Source organism: Giraffa tippelskirchi, chromosome 10 (assembly GCF_054371585.1).
Source record: "Giraffa tippelskirchi isolate mGirTip1 chromosome 10, T2T-mGirTip1v1.2.pri, whole genome shotgun sequence".
In the NCBI taxonomy this organism is placed as follows: Eukaryota; Metazoa; Chordata; class Mammalia; order Artiodactyla; family Giraffidae; genus Giraffa; species Giraffa tippelskirchi.
In genome coordinates, this window is record NC_137284.1 from 121,293,289 (window position 1) to 121,316,720 (window position 23,432).

Here is a 23,432-nt window from a genome sequence, read left to right on the forward strand (position 1 = left end):
GCCAGTGGGAAGCACAAAACCTCTGAGAACTGGATAGCAGATCCCTCCCGTCTGCCCACACTCCCCTGGTGTGAGGCTCTCTTTGCTGCTCTGACCTCTGACCTCCTGGAACCTCAATCACTCCCGGTCTGTAAAATGGGCCTGGGGGACTTGCCAGTTCGAAGAGGCCGGGCAGAGTCTCTGTGAATTCCCTGAAATAAAACTGGAAACCCCAGAAGTATCATGTCTCTTTACTCACAGCACAGGCACAGCAGACAGAGCTCAGCCAGGAGAGCGCACAAGGCCCCTACCGTGAGGCCTTGCTCATAGAGGGGCCCATTACCAAGGAGGCCCACATCAGCTGCGGCCACAGACGGCAGGTCACAAGCTGTCCTGTGGCTCCTTGGAACCCCTAGTTCAATTCTGTCTTCCAGATTCTCTCTAGGTGGGCTCCCCATCAAGAGGACCCAAGGCCTCCAAAGCGAGGACCCACAAAAGCCCCGTCCCACACTCTTTACCACCCCACCCCCAGCCAGGTGGGAATAGGCACACCTTTTCAGAGCGGTGCCACTGTGGTAGGGCCAGGGCTGGGGTTGGCATTTTAGAGTAGGAGGTGGGGTCAGGGCCAGGGGTGGAGTCAGTGGGAGGTGGAGCCAGAGTAGGAGGTGGGGTCAGGGCTGGGAGTGGGGTCAGGGCTGGGGATGGAGTCAGAGTAGGAGGTGGGGTCAGAGTAGGAGGTGGGGCCAAGGCTAGGGGTGGGACCAGGACTAGGGGTGAGTCAGAGAAGGAGGTGGGGCCAGGGCCAGGGGTGGGGTCAGAGTTGGGGTGGGGCCAGGGGTAGAGTCAGTTGGGACGCGGGGTCAAGGTCAGGCCAGGGCAGGGCCCTAAGGGACTTGGTACTGGGAACACCAGAGGCCCCAGCCCAGCCTGGTGAAGCAGCGGTGATCTGTGCCCAGCACACAAGCTCCAGCCACAAGCACGTTTTCTCTATCACCAGCCCAAGACCGCCGGTGCAGGGTTCGGGGGCAGCTGAAGCACCAGCTCAATCAGCCCTGCAGAACTTTCTTCCATTTCTCCAGGCATGGCCCCTCGGGCTCACCAGGCCCTCACAACACCTGGTCGGTGTGTTTGCTGCGCCACACCACCACACCAGTCATGGCGATGGTCAGCAGGACGGGCACGGTGATCAGCGGGATGAGAATTTCGTCGGGGGGGTCCTCCCAGTCTTGCCTGTCCACCGAGCAGTTTTGGAAGAACTGCTTATGGACGCCGGCGATGAAGCTCTCAGCCAAGGGGTTGGGCCAGTAGCAACCCACCACGTTGGTCTCCACCTCCGTGCAGTTGGTGAAGCTCTCGTAGTACCTATGAAGGCAGAGGGTTTGACCATTCAGCTCCCCTACCCCTTCTCACTTTGGTCCTGACTTACAGGAAAGCAGGGGGCAGTGTTGCGTGGCCATCGGTTCTCAGCATGGCCCCAGGCCACATGGGAAGAGTGGCCTTGTGCTACAACCTCTCTTGGGCCTGCTGGTCTGGCAGTATCCATCCCCCTGGCGTCCTTGCCCTGAGGTTCTCTCGTGTAGGAGCATGGGGTATGTTTTGGGAGCTCATGGCCTCAGAGTTTCTTGCAGGGTATGAAGCTCAGGGAGGCTAAGTAATGTGGGCAAAGTCAGGAAGAAGGTCAGTCAAGCTGAGATTGGAAGATTTCGGTTCCACATCCTGAGCCCTAAGCTGCTGTCTTGTGCTGTTTTCTGTACATGGGGGTCACATGGGCCTCAAGTCACCCTCCACCTTCTGCTAGCTTGTTGTCCACAGCGCAGCTTCCTGCCCTCATCATGGTCGTCAACACTGTCACCTCCTCCCTACGAGGATGGGAACTCCCAACACCCCAGGTCTGGACCCATCTCCCAGGGTGCCAGCAAACCCCAGATCTTCCCAGAGGACACTCTGAGCCTGGGCTCTTTCTCCAAGGCCAAAGGTCACAGCCCCTTGGCCTGCAAGGCCCTTCTCACCTAGGACCACTATATGGGCCTCCCAGGGGAGGAGATCTCTCTGAGGCCAAGGGCCAGCTGCCTCCCAGTCAAGTTAACCTGCCTTCATTTATCTGACTGGGCAGTGGGGGCGGGGGGGGGGGAGCATCCCACCTGTGAGCCCAGCCCCAACCTGTCCTCCTCTCCGAAGTCACTTTCCTCAGCCCCCACCTGACAGGACACATGGGACTCCCTCTGCCCAGGGTCTTCCTGTCTGTGTTGACCAAACCTGGAAAGGCACTTAGCAAGCCACGAATGAGGAACCATGTCCATCAAGCAGGCAGGTAACCAAGGGTTACTGCTAGCAGTCCCCAGAATTCAACCCAAAAGCCCACTCACCGAGGATTACTGGCCTCTGGGGCTGCTGACCTAGACTGCCAGCCATTATTCAAGATGCTCTGGTCAGAGGGCTGGTTGCATACCTGCCACAATGTGCCAGCTCCGACCACTGCCCACCTGACAAAGTGCTTCACACAGGACAGGTATGGGGCAGGAAGGGGCTCCTGCTTCAGCTGCCCATGGGAACTAGGCTTTGCTACTACCCTCCTCCTTCTGGTACTGACCCAGGGAGGGTGGCCTGAGTAACAGGAAGGAACCACTTCCTGTACACAACCTCATCTCTGCCTGGAAAGGCAGTGGGAAACAGGGCAGTGGATCCATTCAGCCAGACCCTTCACCACTCCTCCTGGTGGCCCCAGGCAACCGGTTTCCCAGCCCAAACATATGGCTGGTTGGTCAGACACACATCTGCCTGCACCCCTCAGGTAACGCAGGCAAGGAAGAGCCACACAAGGCAAAAGAGAGCAGGAAACAAAGGCTACAGCCTGGAATCCGTGTGCAGAGCATGATGTGGTCCTTGGGATGGGTCCAGACTCTGGGTCACCTCACTAAACAGGTCCTCAAGCAAACTGTCACCCCCGAGACTCACCCCTCCCACTGGGCCCCATCAGTGGCCTGCCATCCCAGAGCCTCTAACCTGACTCCCTGCAGAGCCCCCACCTGCCCCAGAGCTTAGTGCAACTGAGACAAGGTACAAGGAGCTGAGGAAGCTGCGCTGTGGACAACAAGCTAGCAGGAAGTGGAGGGTGATTTGAGGCCCGTGTGACCCCCATGTACAGAAAACAGCACAAGACAGCAGCTTAGGGCTCAGGATGTGGAACCGAAATCTTCCAATCTCAGCTTGACTGACCATCTTCCTGACTTTGCCCACATTACTTAGCCTCCCTGAGCTTCAGTTTCTCCACCTGTGAATGGGATTCATAATTCTCAGCCAATAAGGTAATGGACATTATTAGGTGAAAGCCCCCACCTTGGTGAAAAAACCAAATTAGATGCCGTGAATACACTTCTGATAAGTGCCTGGCACATAGTAGGTTCTCAGTGAGGTCACGGGTGAGTCCCAAAGGCTAGGGCTTGGGCAGAGCTGAGACCTATAGGGCCATGTTCACACTGCGCACGCCTGCTGCTTCTCAAGATCACTGGGAACTGACTCCGTATTGTGACAGAAAATGTTGTTACGATAAAAGAGAGCAAAGGTCAGGCACTCAGGCACAAGGCAACAGTTGCAGAAGTCAACACTCATAGCCCAGCACCCCGCCCTTCCCAGGGCTGGGGAGGCAGATGAGGCAGGGATCACTCACAGTCCCAGGTGCTGTTAACTCATCAGCCTGGGTTCAAACTGGAGATAAAATCAAGGTGTGGCCCCCATGCAGTTCCCCCAAGGAAGCTGCCGTTTGTGTGACATCATGGAACCAGGGTCACAACAAGCTCTGTTCTTCCCAAGCAACTCTGATCACCCTGGGGCTTTTCCATGCCCTCCCTTCAGTCTGTCTCCCAGAGCACCCTCCCTCCAGCCCCTGGAGTGCTCTCACAATGAGCAAAAATGCAGCCATGGTCCAGAGGGGAAAGTTAGGATGTGGAGCCCAGAAGCCAGGCAAACTGCCCCTGGCAGATTCCTTCTTCTGCCAACAAACTTTTCCCTAGTCCAGTAGACATCAGTCCCTCTCTCCTCAACTCCCAGACTCCCTCCTGGCTGACCCCTCTACTGTCCTCCGGCCCTGGGGCTGGATGTCAGTTTGATCTCAGTGAGGCTTTAGCAGGTGACAGAGGCTCAGGACAGGAAATTCACACCTCCTCCCTAAACCTCCACCCCTGTGTGTCCACTCTGGGCTTGGCATTCAGGTCAGGTTCCAAGGACAATAAGAAGCCTGGCCAAAGCCCATCCTGACCCCCCACTCCCCTGTCCCAGCAGACACAGAAATTTTGTTCCATTTGGTTCCATGACAGCTATGTGTGGAGTCCATGAGGGGGCTGTGGATGTGCCCACAAGGAGCCACGGTCCCCTAGGGAGATGGCCATGGAAGCCCATAGAACAGCAACTGGGAACAGAGAGCATAGAGGCCAGGGTCTTGGAGTGGAAAGGGCTGATGTAACTGATAGAAATCCAGGGGTCCCAGGCAGGCATGGCCCACATGACAGGTTGAATGCAGCAGCCACCAGCAGTGTGCCAGCTAGAGACTTCTAAGTGGGAAGTGGGGGAAGGTAGTCATAGGCCATCAGTGATTTCCAAGGAGGTGAAAGGTGTACCTAGACACTTGATGCTGGGTGTGATCATAGGAGATGAAAAATATCTCAGAAGCTTCTAGATAGTGGGGCCCTCTGTGGTGGGGCACTGCCCCCACCACACCAGGTAGAAACCAGTGGGACTCAGTTTCTCTGGGGTCCAATGGTCCTGACTACTGACCCAGCCCTGGCTGGTGCTATGAGGAAGACCCAAAATGACAACTCCACCCAGCATGGACCGTGAAGAGAGGCAGGCACCCCAGGGCAGGGCACCAACCTCATTCAGGAAGGGGAGTGGGTGTCGGCAGTTCCCAGAGAAATGACCACACTCAGAGGAGTGGGGGACCTGCAACCTGGAGTGTTCAGTTTGGAGCTGCCAGTGTGGTCAGTGAGAGGAGTGAGGGGCCGGGAGGATTGGAATGAACCTCGGAGCTTGGGGAGCACAGGCGCTGTGGGCAGGGCAAGGGCAGGGCATGGGCAGGGACACTCACACGATGAACTCCGAGAGGTTGCACCACTTCCAGACCTCTACCTTCTTCATCTTTTCGGCAAAGGTCTTGCTGCAGCGGGGCAGCATGGCCAACATGCGCTTCTCATTGCAGCCGCCCACTGGGGGAGACTCTCCTAGAGAGGAAACAGTTGTGAGCATCACTGGGAAGGCTGGGTGCTGGCATGACCCTTGAAAGCTCATGCTGATGCCCCTCAAGGTCAGCTGGGGTCTTCTTCCATCACCTTGGCCCTCCATGTGACTCAAGAAAGTTGAAGCCAGTGCGGAAAGAGGAACCCACGGTGTGTTACTGAGACAGGACCCAGAGGGGTCACAGAAAGAAGTCCTCTAGTGAGGCATGGTGGAGAAGGCAATGGCACCCCACTCCAGTATTCTTGCCTGGAAAATCCCATGGACGGAGGAGCCTGGTAGGCTGCAGTCCATGGGGTTGCTCAGAGTCGGACATGACTGAGCAACTTCACTTTCACTTTTCCCTTTCATGCACTGGAGAAGGAAATGGCAACCCACTCCAGTATTCTTGCCTGGAGAATCCTAGGGACGGCGGAGCCTGGTGGGCTGCTGTCTATGGGGTCGCACAAAGTCGGACACGACTGAAGCAACTTAGCAGCAGCAATAGCAGTGAGGCATGGAAAGAAGCAGGCAAGGGGAAGGCAGCATGCAGAGAGATGGGGGTCTTGGGAGAGGCTGAGGGAAGATGGGTTCCAGTGGGATAAAATATAGGAGAGGACTTCGCTGGTGGTCCAGAGGTTAAGAATCTACCTGCCAATGCAGGGGACATGGGTTCGATCTCTGGTCTGGGAAGATCCACATGCCATCGGGGAAAATAAGTCCATACACCACAACTATTGATGCCCAAGCACCTAGAGCCCATGATCTGCAACAAGAGAAGCCACTGCAATGAGAAGCCCACATGTCGCAACTAGGGAGTAGCTCTCATTGCTCTCTGTAACTAGAGAAAGCCTGCATGAAGCAACAAAGTCCCAACATAGCCAAAAATAAATAAATAAAATATTTAAATGAAATAAATATACAGGAGAAAGTCACTGTGTCCTTGTATAAGATGAAGTCTTCTCATATGACACTAAAAATACAAACAAAAGAAAAATATAGAAATTGAACTATATCAAATTTTTAGACTGTTGTGCTTCAAAAGATACCATCAAAAGAGTGAAGACATCCCACAGAATGAAAGCAAATATATGAAAATCATACCTCTGATATAGGGTTTGTATCTAAAATATATAAAGAACTCTTATGACTATTAAACAAGAACAAAGACTCATTTAAAAATAGGCAAAAGGAGAATTCCCTGGTGGTCCAGTGGTTAGGACTCAGTGCTTTCACTGCCAGGACCTGGGTTCAATCCCTGGTTGGGGAACTAATATCCCACATGTCATGTGGCACAGCCAAGGGGGGAAAAAAAGGAATGAAAGGTTTGGAAGGTTCTTGCTCTATACATGAATTGATATAATATCACTTAGACTGTGATAAGTTAAAGATACATACTACAAATCCTAAAGCAACCACTACAGTAACCAAAAAATAATAATAATTACTGCCGATTAGTGAAGGGGAAGAAGAAGGAGAAATAAAAAGGTGGAAAAAAAATACAAAGTCTAAAAGAAGGCAGAAAAAGAGAGAAGTGGGGGCAAGAACTGATGGTACCATGGTAGATTTAAAACTAACCATATCAATAAATTATCACATTGAAAGTAAATGGTCTTGGCATCCCAATAAAGAAATAAAAATTGTTAGGACTTCCTTCGTGGTCCAGTGGTTAAGACTCCAAGCTTCCACTGCAGGGGGCGCAGGTTTGATCCCTAGTCAGGGAGCCAAGATACTACATGCCACATGGCATAGCCAAAATTCAAAAAATGAAACAAGGATTCTTAGATGAAATCAAAAGGCAAAATCCAATCACAGGCTATTTATACGTACCCTACCTTAAAATGACTCAAATAGATTCAGAGTAAAAGGTGGGGAACAATATGCCATGCTACCACTAATCTAAAGAAAGGTGGAGTGGCTACATTAATACTGGACAAAGTATATTTCAGAGCCAAGAGTATCACCAGAGATGAGTCTTTCCATAATGATTAAAGACTCAATTCATTAACAGTAGTTGGGTGAAAGGGGAAGAAGTGACATTGCAGGCTGGACCCAAAGGCAGACTAACAGAAGGCAGAGGTGAGTTTTCCAACTCCACACTCTTCCCCCCACTGAACCCACCCTGAGCCTCAGAACCTTCACGTCGTGGGGTCCTAGGCAAGCAGCAGCCAAGCTGGAAGCTGACACCCCTCAAAGAGGAGCCTTGACATCTCTGCAGGAAGGAAGAGGGTGCCCTTCTGAAGTTAACCACAGCCACTAGATGCCCAGCCCCAACCCCTTGGAGTCACTGGTTTGCTATGTGACTCTGGACAGACCCTTCACCTTTCTGGGCCTGTGTCTCCTTCTTTATAAAAGAGAGTGGTACTGATTCTGGGTGTTTTCACTAGTTAACAGTCATGCATCTCTTTCAACTTGTCTCCATCTGGCCACAACTTCCCCACCCACACACCACTCTGCCTGGACCCCCAGCCAACCACCTAGCCCTCTTCCCAGGCTGCAGCAGGTCTGGCTTATGTGCTCCCAGGCTGTCGATCCAGTTCTATTTTAACACAGCTCTCGATTCTGAAGTCCTTGATGGAAACAATCTACTGCAATACAATTCTTCTGAAGGCAGAACAAAGCCATTCCCCTCTGAGGCTGGTGCAGACCACCATACCTGAGCCCACCTGGAGATCTCTGGGGCTAGGGGTCTCCCTCCCATCCCCTCTCAGCACTGAGTCTCTCAGTATGACCACTTGAGGTAGAACAAAGGTGTCTGACTTGGCTGCACACCCACACTCCCTGAGGCCACAGCCTTGGCCCATGGCAAGGATGACTCTGAGATTGAGACCAAAAATTCGTATTTGTTAAAAAAATACAAAAACAAAAAACCCACCCCTGCATGATTCCAATGTGCTGCCGGAGCTGCAAACAAGTAAGGATAGCAATGCTTGCTCACAATTATGTGCACACAGGCACGGAGATCTTGTGCAATGAAGATTCTGAGCCAGTAGGCCTGCAGCAGCAAGATGCTAATCTCTGACAAGTTCCAGGTGCTGAGAGGCCCTGCCCACACTCTGCAGAGTTAAGAGACAGACAATGGGAGAGCTGAGGAGTCAGAGGTGGTCGAAAAGCCCCACATGTTCACCGTGACTCTATTCCCAGCCCAGATGCACTCACTCTCCTCTCTGAGCCTCAGTTTTCCCTTCTGGAAATGAACGCTGGCCTGGCTGCCCCTTGCCAGGCTTCCCTCAGCTTCAGTACTGACCAATGTCCACTGAGTGCCCTGTTCTAAGTGTGGTCCAACTTGCTGAGCCCCGCAACAGCCCAACAAGACAGGGTCCCTGTGACCACTTGCTCAGTAACAGGTTAGGGGGCCAAACCCACGTGCAGCCCTGGGTCCAGGCCATGGAGGCCTGGAGTTAGTGACTCTGGGGGGCACAGGCTCTCGGGCTGTGTGGAGGCAGCTGAGAAGGCCACCTGTACTCCATTCTCCCCCGGCTGCCCTGTTGCACAGGCATCTTTTCCTTGCAGCTCATTGACAGGCACCCCAGCACAGGCTCCAGTCCACTTAATGTCCTCCACATCCAGCTGTTGTGCCCATTCCTGGGTCTGGCTGATAGTCTCTACAGGGTATCCTACATGGGTCTCCTGAGTGCCACCCTCCACCCACGGGCACGAGCCAGGCAGGTCTCACACCGTGGTTTGCCCCTACTAGTACTGCCACTCCTCCCAGGCAAAGTACAACTGGACCTGGCCATCTAGACCCCCTGGACCACCATCAAAACCCAAATGGACCTGGATCCATGGACCTGGATGATCTGGACTTTAATCCTCTGGGCCTGGACCCCTGGACCTGGAACGTCTGGACATCCTCGACCTAAACCAGCCACCACCTGTCAGATCACTGAGACCCAGTTCAGTGCTTCCTCCTCCTCCATCTCATTCTCCTCCTTCCCCTTGCACATCCTCCCTCTTGGAACTCCTTCCTCCTCTCCCTTCTTCCTTCCTCATAGACCAGAATCTCCATATGTCCCAGAATTGCCACTCACCAGCATGGCAGGGGCCTGGCCAGAGCAGATTGAGGATGTGCCATCAAGGACCATGTGACATCCTGAGGTGAGTTTTCTGGGATAACTTCTCCTGCCCGTGTGGGGAGTGGGCAGTGTGCTATGAGGATGCACAGGACAGGTACCATGGGACCCCTGTCAAGTGACCTCCATGAGGGGATGGAGGTTAAGTAGAGCACCATTTCTGATGCACAGGCTTAAGGAACTCCCAGCAAAACCCAACAATCCATCCAGTGTTATAAGAGTGACGTAAAGGTTCTGGTACTGGAATGGGAGGTGGCGAGGTATCTGTCTAAAGTCCAACACCAAGGAGAGAAGAGGGATGTGGGGCTGGGCTCAGTGGTACCAAGAATGGGACTTGGAAGTAAAACTTTCCTCTTTGGTGAGCTTGAGGTTTGCCTTTGAGAAGATAAGTGAGATTTACAAGTCCCTGGATGAAACACTTGGAAAGTCTTTAAATGCCAGAATTGACTGCCGTTTCAAAGAAAAGAAGATAGATGGCTTTGGAAAGTTCATGCTGTTTCTTCATTGAATTTTAGAGATCAAGTCCTGAGCCTTTGGAGTGGGAGCACTGACTCCAAGACCCTAGACTACCAGAGAACTAACCCTAAGGAGTGTCAAATAGTGAGAACTCACACAAAGGAAACCACTTGAATATAAGACCCACATCACCCAACCACCAGTAGCACCCAGTGCAGGATGCCTCATCTAAACAAACAAAGCAAAAATACAAACCCAGTCATCAGCAGACAGGATTACCACTTCACTCAGCCTTGCCCATCAAAGGAAAAACAAACAAACAAACAAAAGCTCAGCACAAATCTCACCCTATACGAAGCTCATATAAACCACTGGACCAACCTTAGGAGGGCAGAAACCGAAAGGAAGAAAGAATTCAACCTTGAAGCCTGGGAAAAAGAGACCTCGAACACAATAAATTTTTTAAAAAATAATGAAAAGGCAGAGAAATACTACACAAATGAAAGAACAAACTAGAAACACTGAAGTCCAAATAAATGAAGAGGAAATAGGCAAAATCCCTGAAAAAGAATTCAGAATAATGATAGTAAAGATGATCAAAAACCTTGAAAACAAAATGGAGAAAATGCAAGAATCAATTAACAAAGACCTAGAAGAATTAAAGAACAAACACACAGAGACAAACAACACAATTACTGAAATTAAAAATACTCTAGAAGGAATCAATAGCAGAATATCTGAAGCAGAAGAACAAATCAGTGAGCTGGAAGATAAAATACTGGAAATAACTTCTGAAGAGCAGAATAAAGTAAAAAGAATGAAAAGAACTGAGGCTAGTCTCAAAGACATCTGGGACAATATCAAAAGCACCAACATTCGAATTATAGGGGTCCCAGAAGAAGAGAAAAAGAAAGGGTATGAGAAATTTTTTGAAGAGATTATAGTTGAAAATTTCCCCAACATGGAAAAGGAAATAGTTAATCAAGTCCAAGAGGCACAAAGAGTCCCATACAGGATAAACCCAAGGAGAAACATGCCAAGACACATACTAATCAAGCTAACAAAGACTAAACACAAAGAAAGAATATTAAAAGCAGCAAGGAAGAAGCAACAAGTAACATACAAAAGAGAAGAGAAGTTGCTCAGTCGTGTCCGACTCTTTGCGACCCCATGGACTGTGGCCTACCAGGCTTCTACGTCCATGGGATTTTCCAGGCAAGAGTACTGGAGTGGGTTGCCATTGCCTTCTCCAATAACATACAAGGGAAATCCCAAATGCTTAACAGCTGATCTTTCAGCAAAAACTGCAGACCAGAAGGGAATGGCAGGATATATTTAAAGTACTGAAAGGGAAAAATCTACAACCAAGATTACTGTACCTGGCAAGGATCTCATTTAAAATTGATGGAGAAATAAAAGCTTTTCAGACAGCAAAAGTGAAGAGAATTCAGTACCACCAAACCAGCTTTACAACAAATGTTAAAGGGACTTATATAGTCAAGAAATACAAGAGAAGAAAAAAGATCTACAAAATCAATCCCAAAAAATTAAGAAAATGGCAATAGGAACATATATATCAATAATTACTTTAAATGTAAATGGATTAAATGCTCCAACCAAAAGACACAGACTGGCTAAATGTATGCAAAAAGACCCATATATATGATGTCCACAAGAAACCCACTTCAGACCTAAAGACACATATAGACTGAAAGTGAAAGGAAGGAAAAGTATATTCCATGAAAATGGGAAGCAAAAGAAAACTGGAGTAGCAATCCTCATATCAGACAAAATAGATCTTAAAATAAAGAATATTTCAAGAGATAAGGAAGGACACTACATAATGATCAAGGAATCAATCCAAGAGGAAGACTTAACAATTGTAAATATCTATGCACCCAACATAGGAGCACCTCAATAAGACAAACACTAACAGACATAAAAGGAGAAATTGACAGTAACACAATAATAGTAGGAGACTTTAACACCCCCACTCACACCAATGGACAAATCATCAAAACAGAAAATTAATAAGGAAACACAAGTCTTAAATGATGCATTAGATGAGATTGATCTTATTGATATCTTCAGGACATTCCATCCAAATGCAAAAGAATATAGGTGCACATGGAACATTCTCCAGGATAGACCACATCTTGGGTCCCAAATCAAACCTCAGTAAATTTAAGAAAATTGAAATTGTATCAAGCATCTTCTCTGACCACAATGCTATCAGACTAGATATCAATTACAAGAAAAAAACTGTAAGAAACACAAACACATGGAGATTAAACAACACATTTCTAAGTAACCAACAGGTTACTGAATAAATCAAGAGGGAAATCAAAAAATCTGTAGAAATAAATGACAATGAAAACATGACAACTCAAAACCTATGGGATGCAGCAAAAGCAGTTCTAAGTGGGAAGTTTATAGCAATACAATCCTACCTCAAGAAACATGGAAAACATTAACTAGACAACCTAACTTTACACCTAAAACAACTGGAAAAAGAAGAACAAAAAACCCCCAAACTTAGCAGAAGGAAAGAAGTCATAAAGATGTGAGCAGAAATAAATGAAAAAGAAATGAAAGAAACAGTAGTAAAGATTAATTAAACTAAAAGCTGGCTCTTTGAGAAGATAAACAAAACTGACAAACCTTTAGCCAGACTCATCAAGAAAAAAGAGACAGAAGAATCAAATCAACAAAATTAGAAATGAAAAAGGAGAGGTTACAACAGACAATGCAGAAATACAAAGGATTATAAGAGACTATTATGAACAACTGTATGACAGTAAAATGGATAACCTGGAAGAAATAAACAGATTCTTAGAAAAGTTCAATCTTCCAAGACTGAACCAGGAAGAAATAGAAATTATGAACAACCCAATCACAACCACTGAAATTGAAGCTGTGATCAAAAATCTCCCAAAAAACAAAAGCCCAAGACCAGATGGCTTCACAGGAGAATTCTATCAAACATTTAGAGAAGAGCTAATGTCTATCCTTGTAAAACTCTTTCAAAAAATTGCAGAGGAAGGAACACTTCCAAACTCATTCTACAAGGCCACCATCACCCTGATACCAAAACCAGACAAAGGCAACACAAAAAAAGAAACTACAGGCCAATATCACTGATGAATGTAGATGCAAAAATCCTCAACAAAATTTTAGCAAACAAAATTCAGCAACACATCAAAAAGCTCATACACCATGATCAAGTTGGGTTTATTCCAGGAATGCAAGGATTCTTCAATATACAAAAAGTCAATAAATGTGATACACCATATTAACAAACTGAAAGATAAAAATCATATGATAATCTCAATAGATGCATAAAAAGCCTTTGAGAAAATTCAGCACCCATTTATGATTAAAACTCTTCAAAAAATGGGCATAGAAGGAACCTACCTCAACATAGTAAAGGCCATCTATGATAAGCCTATAGCAAACATTATTCTCAATGGTGAAAAATTGAAAGCATTCCACCTAAGATCAGGAACAAGACAAAGGTGTCCACTTTCACCACTATTATTTAACATAGTTCTGGAAGTCCCAGCTATAGCAATTAGAGAAGAAAGAGAAATAAAAGGAATCTGGATCAGAAAAGAAGTAAAGCTCTCTCATGTCAGCTTGAAGATGACATGATGCTGTACATAGAAAACCCTAAAGACAGTATCAGAAAATTACTAGAGCTAATCACTGAATTTAGCAAATTTACAGGATACAAAATCAATACACTTTTAAATCACTTGCATTTCTATATAGTAATAATGAAAAATCAGAAAGAGAAATTAAGGAATCGATTCCACTCACCACTACAACAAAAAGAATTAAATATCTAGGAATAAACTTACCTAAGGAGACAAAAGAACTGTACACAGAAAATTATGACACTAATGAAAGAAATCAAAGATGACATAAACAGATGGAGATATATTCCATGTTCCTGGGTAGGAAGAATCAATATTGTGAAAACAACTATACTACCAAATGCAATCTGCCAGATTCAATGCAATCCCTATCAAATTACCAATGGCAGAAATAGAACAAAAAATTTCACAGAAATAGAACAAAAAATTTCACAATTCACATGGAAACACAAAAGACCCCTAAGAGCCAAAGTAGTCTTGAGAAAGAATGGAGCTGGAGGAATCAACTTTCCTGACTTCAGATTATACTACAAAGCTACAGTCATCAAGACAGTATGGTACTGGCACAAACACAGAAATATAGATCAATGAAACAAGATAGAAAGCCCAGAGATAAACCCATGCACTATGGGTACCTTAGTTTTGACAAAGGAGGCAAGAATATACAATGGGGCAAAGACAGCCTCTTCAATAAATGGTGCTGGGAAAACTGGACAGTTACATGTAAAAGAATTTAATTAGAACACTTCCTAACACCATACACAAAGATAAACTCAAAATGGATTAAAGACCTAAATGTAAGACCAGAAACTATAAAACTCTAGAGGAAAACACAGGCAGAGCACTTGATGACATAAATCAAAGCAAGATCCTTTATGACCCACTTCCTAGAGTAACAGAAACAAAAACAAAGCAAACAAGTGGGACTTGATTAAACTTAAGAGCTTTTGCACAGCAAAGGAAACTATAAGCAAGGTGAAAAGACAACCCTCAGAATGGGAGAAAATAATAGCAAATGAAACAATTGACAAAGGATTAATTTCCAAAATATACAAGCAGCTCATACAACTCAATGCCAGAAAAACAAACAACCCAATCAAAAAGTGGGAAAAAGACCTAAACAGACATTTATCCAAAGAAGACATACAGATGGCTAACAAACACATGAAAAGATGCTAACATCGCTCATTATTAGAGAAATGCAAATCAAAACTACAATGAGATATCACCTCACACCAGGCAGAATGGCCATCATCAAAAAGTCTACAAACAATAAATGCTGGAGAGGGTGTGGAGAAAAGGGCACACTCTTGCACTGTTTGTGGAATGTAAACTGATACAGCCACTATGGAAGACAGTATGGAGATTCCTTAAAAAACTAGAAATAAAATCACCATATGACCCAGCAATCCCACTCCTAGGCATATACCCTGAGGAAACCAAAATTGAAAAAGGCACACATATTCCATTATTCATTGCAGCACTATTTACAATAGCTAGAACATGGAAACAACCTAGATGTTCATCGACAGATGAGTAGATAAAGAAGTTGTGGTACATATACACAATGGAATATTACTCAGCCATAAAAAGAAATGCATTTGAGTCAGTTCTGATGAGGTGGATGAACCTAGAACCTATTATACAGAGTGAAGTGAGTCTGAAAGAGAAAGATAAATATTGTATTCTAACACATATATATGGAATCTAGAAGAATGGTACTGAAGAACTTATTTTCAGGGCAGCAGTGGAGAAGCAGACATACAGAATAGACTTATGGACATGGGGAGATGGGAGGAGAGGGTAAGATGTATGGAAAAAGTGACATGGAAACCTATATTACCATATGTAAAATAGATAGCCAACAGGAATTTGCTGTGTGTCTCAGGAAACTCAAACAGGGGCTCCGTATCAACCCAGAGTGGTGGGATGGGGAGGGAGATGGGAGGGAGGTTCAAAAGGGAGGGGATATATGTATACCTATGGCTGATTCATGTTTGACAGAAAACAACAAAATTCCATAAAGCAATTATCCTTCAATAAAACAATAAATTAAAAAGAAAAACAAAAAAGGAATGAGGTAAAGATGCACATTCCTGACAACACCAAGAAGGTATGTGGCTACCACCCACTCAGGCTACCAGCTGCATTAGTAAAAGTCTCAAGAATTAACTTGGAATAGAAAACCATTTCAGTGGTTCCATCAGGGAAACAAAGAAAAGGCAGGGCTGTGTTTCTTTTGTCTAGGGGACTTTCAGACTCTGGGAGATGATAAACAGCCAAACAGATGCATTTCCGAGAGAAAAGGCTTTTATGGCCAGTCATTTGGAAATGAAAAACAGGAGCTCTCATTCTCCTCTGGTGCAAACAAGCAGTAGGCAGACCATGGACCCAGTGGGCTCAGCAGTGATGGGCCATGGCCACTACGGCTCTGGGACACTGTGGTGTCTGGGAGGTTCTGCCCTCACCCCTTGTGGTCTGGCGAGTTCCCTCCCCATCCTGGACCTCAATTTCCATATAGTGACGTCAGAGGACCCCCAAGGCACCTCGGAGCCAAGCACCTCCTTGCAATCACTGGGGTACCTGATATCCAGCTCTGCACCTGGGCCTGCTTGAGTGCTTCAGTCGTGTTTGACTCTTTGGGACCGCATGGACTGCAGCCCTCCCGGCTCCTCTGTCGATGGGATTTCCCAGGCAAGAATACTGGAGTAGGTTGCCATGCCCTCCACCAAGGGATCTTCCCAACCCAGGGATCGAACTCACGCCTTCTGTAGCTCCTGCATCACAGGCAGATTCTTTACTGCTAAGTCACCAGGGAAGCCCAACTGGCAGTCACAACAGCCCTTTCTAGGTTGCTAGAGTGGGAAAACCAGGGACTAAGTGCCACTAAATGTTTTATGATCATGGGGTTCAGCTGCTGCAAAGAGAGTGGTGCCCCAGGAGTAATATCCAAACCCAACAGTTTGGTCAAGAGCAAGGGATGAAACTGAGCCAGCAGGCCTTGGGTTAATTAGTAGAACTTCAAGCCAAAAGGGAAAAAAAAAGGTGGGGGGTGGGGGAAGGCTTTTTAAATGCAAGTAAGTTTAGGACCCCATGGACTGTAGCCCACCAGGCTCCTCTGTCCATGAAATTCTCCAGACAAGAATACTGGAGTGGGTTGCCATTCTCTTCTCCAGGGGATCTTCCCAAACCCAGGGAATGAACCCAGGTCTCCTGCACTTCAGGCAGACTCCTTACTGTCTGAGCCAACAGGGAAGCCACATTATAATTGTGTCTTTATCTTTGGATAATATTACCAAAATTAATCTGTAATCTCTATTTAACTGTCTTAAAGAAAAGTGAGCACTTACAGATCAAACATTTCTAAATACAACAAAAAACTAACCAAAATGAATTTCAGGTTCATGTGATCTGCAGAATATGAAGTATTAAATTAATATACAGTATTAAGGTTTGTTAATTAATACAGATATGTCTTCAGAGTCATCAGTACTACATATGATACTTCTCTTGTACAAAGGTTTACTGAAAGTCAGTAAATTCATGTTATATCTATTGAAAAAATTATCAACAAAAAAACTGATTTTCCATGATGATATTGTCATAAGTAGTAAAATACAGACAAATGGTATAGAAATTTTTACATGAACTCTTTAGAGATGATTGTTTTAATTTTTTCTGATTCTAAGTAACTTGGAACTTTACAGTTTTGCTAAATTAAGTTAAATGATAAAAATTCATTGAGGGTCTAGGTCATTTTTTAAGATAAAATATGGAACATTGATTGCTATACAAGTCTATGTTCTTTTGTCTTCTTAGGAGAAGAAAAAGAAAGAGAAATTATGCTATAAAAATGTATGTTTTTAGAGGTTATAGAACATGTTTATAAGTTTGTCAATTAGAAAATGTTAGTATAACAAACAGTTCAATTACTTGCCTTTTGGTTTTTGCTAGAGATTAGGGTTTTTAAGGATTAAAATTATAATAAATATGTAATTAAAACTACTAAAAATAATAGGCAGTTGTGTCCAACTCTGTGCAACCCTATGGACTGTAGCCTGCCAGGCTCCTCTGTCCATGGAATTCCTCAGGCAAGAATACTAGAGTTAGGTAGCCAGTGGCTAAGACTCTGAACTCCCAATGCAGGGGGCCAAGGTTCAAACCCTGGTCGAGAAACTAAACCCCATATGCTGCAACTAAGCATATGCAGGCTGGAACAAAGATCCCGCATGCCACAACTAAGAGTTTGCATGCCTGACGAAGATGAAAGATCCTGTGTCGCAACTAAGACCTGGCACAGCTAAATAAATAATTTTTTTAAAAAAAGAATGGAGATAGTTTTGTTAAAGAAAAAAAGAAAAACAATTTTGCCCTAGAGCTCATTGCTTCTAGATGGGGAAAAGATAAGGGACAAACTTACATGAATACAGAAGTCATGAAGGTTTATGTAAAAGAAATCTTAAGAAAAGTTTTATTCATGGTCAGGATTGAATAAGATTAAATTGAAGTTAATAAAATAAATGAATTTTATCATCAAAAGTAAACTAATACAAGACTGGAGTTTGGTTTTCTTACTCTGTTAAAAGAGCAATGTTTCCTGGAATATTGAGCTGTTCTTGATAAGAGATTTTAGGTTTCCTTCTCTAACTTTGAGTTCTCCAAATGGCCCCTGAAGCATCTCTGAAAGAAATATTAAACTAATCAAAATAGTTTGGTTTATTAAACTTCATGGAGAGCATTAAATGAAAAATTGACCTAGTAAAGTTGTCAGAGTATAACTACTCATGACGTGTATCACTGCTTGCTTTAAGTCTACTGCTTGAAGCACATGTACAACATTTGTGTGACAATTTGATATAACTGATAAGATGTGTAACCTATAAAGGGCTTCCCAGGTGGCACTAGTGGCAAAGAACAGTCTGTGAATGGAGAAGACATAAAAGACATGGGTTCAGTCCCTGGGTGGGAAGATCCCCTGGAGTAGAGCACAGCAACCCACTCCAGTATTCTTGCCTGGAGGATCCCATGGACAGAGAGCCTTGCAGGCAACAGTCCATAGGGTTGCAAAGAGTCAGACATGACTGAAGCAACTTAGCACACACACATAACCTATAAAATGTCCCACTGTCAACACACCTTTTTAGTCCTTTGTTATGTCCGATTAGTTTTCCTCCAACATGGATAAATAGGCAAACATATAAATGAAAAGTAGGACTAGCACCAAGGGAGAGGAGAGACCCAGGGCAAGCAGCAAACATGATCAAGGGGCAAATATTTTTATCATCAATGCTTTCTACTGAAAGACTTGCAATCAAAAGGGGAAAATGATAGAAGAAATTTTCACATATTGAGGTGTGTGGAAGTCATTCTGATTTATATGATTTAACTCAAATTTTATGCTAATTTAAAACAGCTTGTTTGTGGCCTATTTAACATACATTGCAGGGCTTCCCTGGTGGTCCAGTGGCTAAGACTCCACGCTCCCAATGCAAGGGACCTGGGTTCCATCCCTGGTCAGGGAACTAGATCCCACAGGTCGCAACTAAATGTTCACATGCCACAACTAAAACACTGCATGCTGCAACTAAGACCCAGCACTGCTGAATAAATAAATAAAAGAAATAAATATTTTTAAAAGAATTAATGACTGAAAGGTTGTAGACGTGGAGTGACAAAAATAGCATTTAAGCCTATAGCAGTCTCAGAGTCTTTAGCTCCTCCATGAAGAACTTAGATAACACCGTCCAATGCATATTCCTGAGTTGTCTTCCAGATATTAAAACCACCAGGGAGAAAGAGCTAACTGCCTGATGATCAAACTGCAGCCATAATACAAGATGCTCCAACTTAAGCAGTGCTGTTCTGCACGTAGCCCCTACCTGCACATCCTTGAAACTTTCCTTTAAAAGCTCTTGCCCTGGGACTTCCCTGGCAGTCCAGTGGTTAAGACCTTGTCTTCCAGGGCAGGGGGTACAGGTTGGGTCTCTGGTCAGGGAGCTAAGATCCCACATGCCTTGAGGCCAAACAACCAAAACATAAAACAGAAGCAATATTGTAACAAATTCAATCAGTTCAGTTCAGTTGCTCAGTCATGTCCAACTCTTTGAGACCCCACAGACTGCAGCATGCCAGGCGTCCCTGTCCATCACCAACTCCCAGAGCTTGCTCAAACTCATGTCCATCGAGTCAGTGATGCCATCCTACCATCTCATCCTCTGTTGTCCCCTTCTCCTCCTGCCTTCAATCTTTCCCAGCATCAGGGTCTTTTCTAATGAGTCAGCTCTTCACATCAGGTGGCCAAAGTACTGGAGCTTCAGGTTCAGTATCAGTCCTTCCAATGAATATTCAGGACTGATTTCCTTTAGGATGGACTGGTTTCATCTCTTTGCTGTCCAAGGGACTCTCAAGAGTCTTCTCCAACAACACAGTTCAAAAGTCTCAGTTCTTCTGCACTCAGCTTTCTTTATGGTCCAACTCTCACATCCATACAAGACTACTGGAAAAACCATAGTCTTAACTAGATGGACCTTTGTTGGCAAAGTAATGTCTCTGCTTTTCAACATGCTGTCTAGGTTGGTCAACAAATTCAATAAAGACTTGAAAAATGGTCCACATTAAAAAAAAACATAAAATTATTATTAAAAAATTGTAAAAGCTCTTGCCTTCTGTTTGGCAACTTGGAGTTGATTTGGGTGGTCTGCCATCTTCCTAGGTTGCCGGCTTCCTGAATAAAGCATTTTAACTAACCCTTGTGTCTTGAAGACTGATTTTTGAGCATTGAGCAGTCAAACCTGAGTTCAGTTTCAGCCCCGGTCAGTAACAGGCACAGAGGCAGAGTCCTGGCTGAGTGGACTTCTGCTGGACCTCACAACCCCAGGGCCCTGCACCCCAGGGCACAGCAGCACCTGCTTCTGAATTAGGGTTTGTAATTCTCAAAGCACCTTCTCTGATGGGCCCTTCAGAGCCTGTCCTCAATGGGCCCTTATGGTCACTAGGAATAGCCCCTTGCTAGCCCAGCTCCCCGTACCCACTTTGTACTGCCCAGAGGCAGCTCAGGGATAGCGGGGTGTCAGCATCCAGAGCAGCCCTGGGACCCTCCTTCAAGAGGCAGCAGCCTCCAGGGCTGATATGGCCCCCGTCCCATGTATGACAAAGCAGTACGTGCCCATGAGCCGGTCTGCCTCTCTGTGCATCTCCTTGACTCAGTCAGAAGCCAGTTCCTGAGGTCCTCACTCTGATGGGGCCAGCACTGGACTGCGTCTGCTGAGGGGTTGGCCTGGACCCTGACCCTGGCTGGGGAGCCTGAGCCCAGGTTCCATGGGCGAGGGACACCGGGTCCAATGAGACAAGAGGAGGTGGCTCCCAGAACCACGCCAACATGAGCCCAAGACTATTAACATGGAAGGTTTCTCCACAGGGCCTGCCTTTGGTCCTTCTCAATTCCATGCTGTAGGTGGGCGAGGAGAGCCTCAGTTTCTGTTGTAATGAATCAGAGTCTTCTCCCATTACAAGAACCAAAATCTCCATCCAGACATAGAGAACGGACTTGTGTACACAGCAGGGGAAGAAGAGGGTAAGACGAATTGAGAAAGTAGCACTGACATATATACACTACCATGTGTAAAACAGATAACAAGTGGGAAGCTGCTATATAACAGAGGGAGCCCAGCCTGGTGCTCTGTTGATGACCTAGAGGGGTGGAATGGGAGAGGGGAGAGGGAGGGGATATATATGTAATTATGATTGACTCGCGTTGTTGTATGGCAGAAACCAACACATTTTAAAGCAATTGTCCTCCAATAAAAAAAATTAAAATTAAAAAAAAATCTTCATCCAAGGGCTTTGGATTTGAAGCTTGCTGAAATCCTGTATCAGTGTGCTCCTGATCTCCTGATTTCTGGAAGCCACCAATCACTCTTTCCTCTAACACAAAAATCCAGCTAACCCTAGGGCTCTAACCCCTGAACATGAAATGAAGTCACTTTATCTACCCCAGACATCACCAACGGAAAGATAACCTGGAGTTCAAGATGCCAATGCGCCTAAGCAGCTTTTTCCAAATTCCAGGTCATCGAAGCTGACAGTGGCATTGCAAACAAGCCCAATTTTACATCTTACAGTCAGGGAAACTGAGGCCAGTGAGAACAAGGGAGCATCCCAAAGGACCCAGGGGACAGTGGCGCCCCAGGCCAGGGCTTCCCCCTCTCGGAGCTGGCCAGGCTCAGGAAGCCTCTCTCACGGAAGCCCTCCCCAAACACGGATACCCTATCACTCCCGCTTGGATGATTTCCTTAGAAGGATTTTTCAAAACAAGCGTTTCATTCAATCCATTCCCAGTTTGTGAGCAATGTGTCTTCCCAGGAGCCCTGTGTTTTCTCGCTGGAGAAGGGATCTGGGAGGGGAAACCTCAGAAAGCCGCCCTCTGCCCCCTCCAGCCAGTTGCTCCAGACACAGTCATACACACTCACACTGAAACACTGTCCTCGGAGGACAGACACAACAGGGACGATCTAGCACTCCCACTTCTGGTTTCCTCTCATCCACACCCCTGCACCGGGTGTGAACGCAGGAGCCCCGGACTTGGTGCACACTGCCTCACAGGGAGGAGGGAGATGGACACGCCCGCCCGTCCCCAGTCCCAGAACGGCGAGGCCGGGGACATCGCAGCAGGGAGGAGCGGGCTCTGGCCGAGCCCGCTGGAGACGCACAGCCTGCAGGAGACCCTTCGCCTTCCTTCCAAGCCCGGTCCGTCACCATCAGCTGGAGCATCCTGGGGACCGCTCCTCCAGAGCCCGGCGCGCAGAGCTGGCCCAGGTCGGTGCTGAGAGGCAGGAGCAGCCAGGTGCAGAGACAGGATGCCAAAGGCCGCGCGGATCCCACGGCCCCCGAGGAGGTTGGGGCGCCCCGGCGCCGGACCCAGCGTCCCCTTACCCCAGAGCAGCACCAGCAGCAGCAGTAGTGGGAAAAAGTGGGGGCGCCGCAGCGCTCTTGTCCCCATGGCTGGCCAGCTGTCGCGCGCGGTCCAGCTGTGACGCACAGTCCAGCTGCGGCGCGCGGTGCAGCTGCGTCCCAGCTGGGGGCGCCCGGGGACGGAGCCCAGGCGGGGGTGGAGCCGCAAAGAGCCCGCCCCCGGAGGTGCCTGCCCCTAGGCTGTGCTCTCCGCCCGCTGGGATGCACCTCCCTCTCCCCAACAGGTGCCCTCCATCAGGTCGCGCTCCCCCGGGACGTGCTGCCCCTCAGGACGCTCCCATCCCTATGACGAGCCCCCCCAAGGATGCGTCCTACCCCCCAGGACGTGTCCTCCCTTACTGACCAGTCCTTCCCCCAGGACGCATCCCCTCCCCAGCGCAAGCCCCCTTCATTCTGCCCTAAGGGTGCGGTCCTAGAAGACCTGGTGTCCAGCTGGGCTGGGGACCAGGCTGCGGGGGCGGGTGGAAGCCTGGCGGGGAGTGGGTGGGACCCGACAGGTGCACCCATCCTCACCCCAGCCCACAAAGGAGCCCGGGAGGGTGTCTGGAGAAAGATGGCTGTGTGGCTCTGTGCCATGGGAGGCGGGGGAGGGAGCAAGTGCGTGCAAGGGGCAGCCCCCTGGGGACAAAGCTGGCCATGAATGGAGGCATCTGTGTGAGGGGGTGAGAGGTGGGGACTTCAGGGTGGATCCCCAAGTTCTTATGGGCCTCAGACCCTAGGATATCTTCCTGGGGGCTTCCCTCCGCCAAGAACCTTTGCACCCCTCTGGACCAGAGAGGGTGGGGGCATGTACACATCTACACTCACACACACACCCCACTGCCCACGGCTAGAACTGAGTCCTCAGGCCCCGGTCCTTACCCTGTGCCCTCTGGAGGCCTCAAGGAACAAAATGAGGGCCGAGAGTGACTGGGTACCCTTCAGGGCCTGACTTCGTGAAGTGCCATGGGCTCCCAGGGGAAGGAGCGAGGGCCTCAGGGTACTTCAACCACAGATCCCTTCCCTTGGTTTGGTCACCTCTGTCCCCCTCAGCCCCTAGCACAGACCTTGATCCCACGGATGCCCGGTCACATTGTCACTGATGGAAATTCCC

The 23,432-nt window shown here is 47.2% G+C and overlaps 1 protein-coding gene across 1 annotated transcript; it reads right to left on the reverse strand.

The window, feature by feature from the left end:
- Positions 1–214: 214 nt before the first annotated feature.
- Positions 215–22,444, reverse strand: RAMP3 (receptor activity modifying protein 3). Its single transcript, XM_081536808.1, has 3 exons — positions 22,301–22,444; positions 5,060–5,189; positions 215–1,341 (listed from the first exon to the last, which is right to left on the reverse strand). The coding sequence occupies exons 1-3, from the start codon at positions 22,365–22,367 to the stop codon at positions 1,086–1,088; spliced, it is 453 nt and encodes a 150-aa protein (XP_081392934.1). The 5' UTR covers positions 22,368–22,444; the 3' UTR covers positions 215–1,085.
- Between the last annotated feature and the right edge of the window lie 988 nt (positions 22,445–23,432).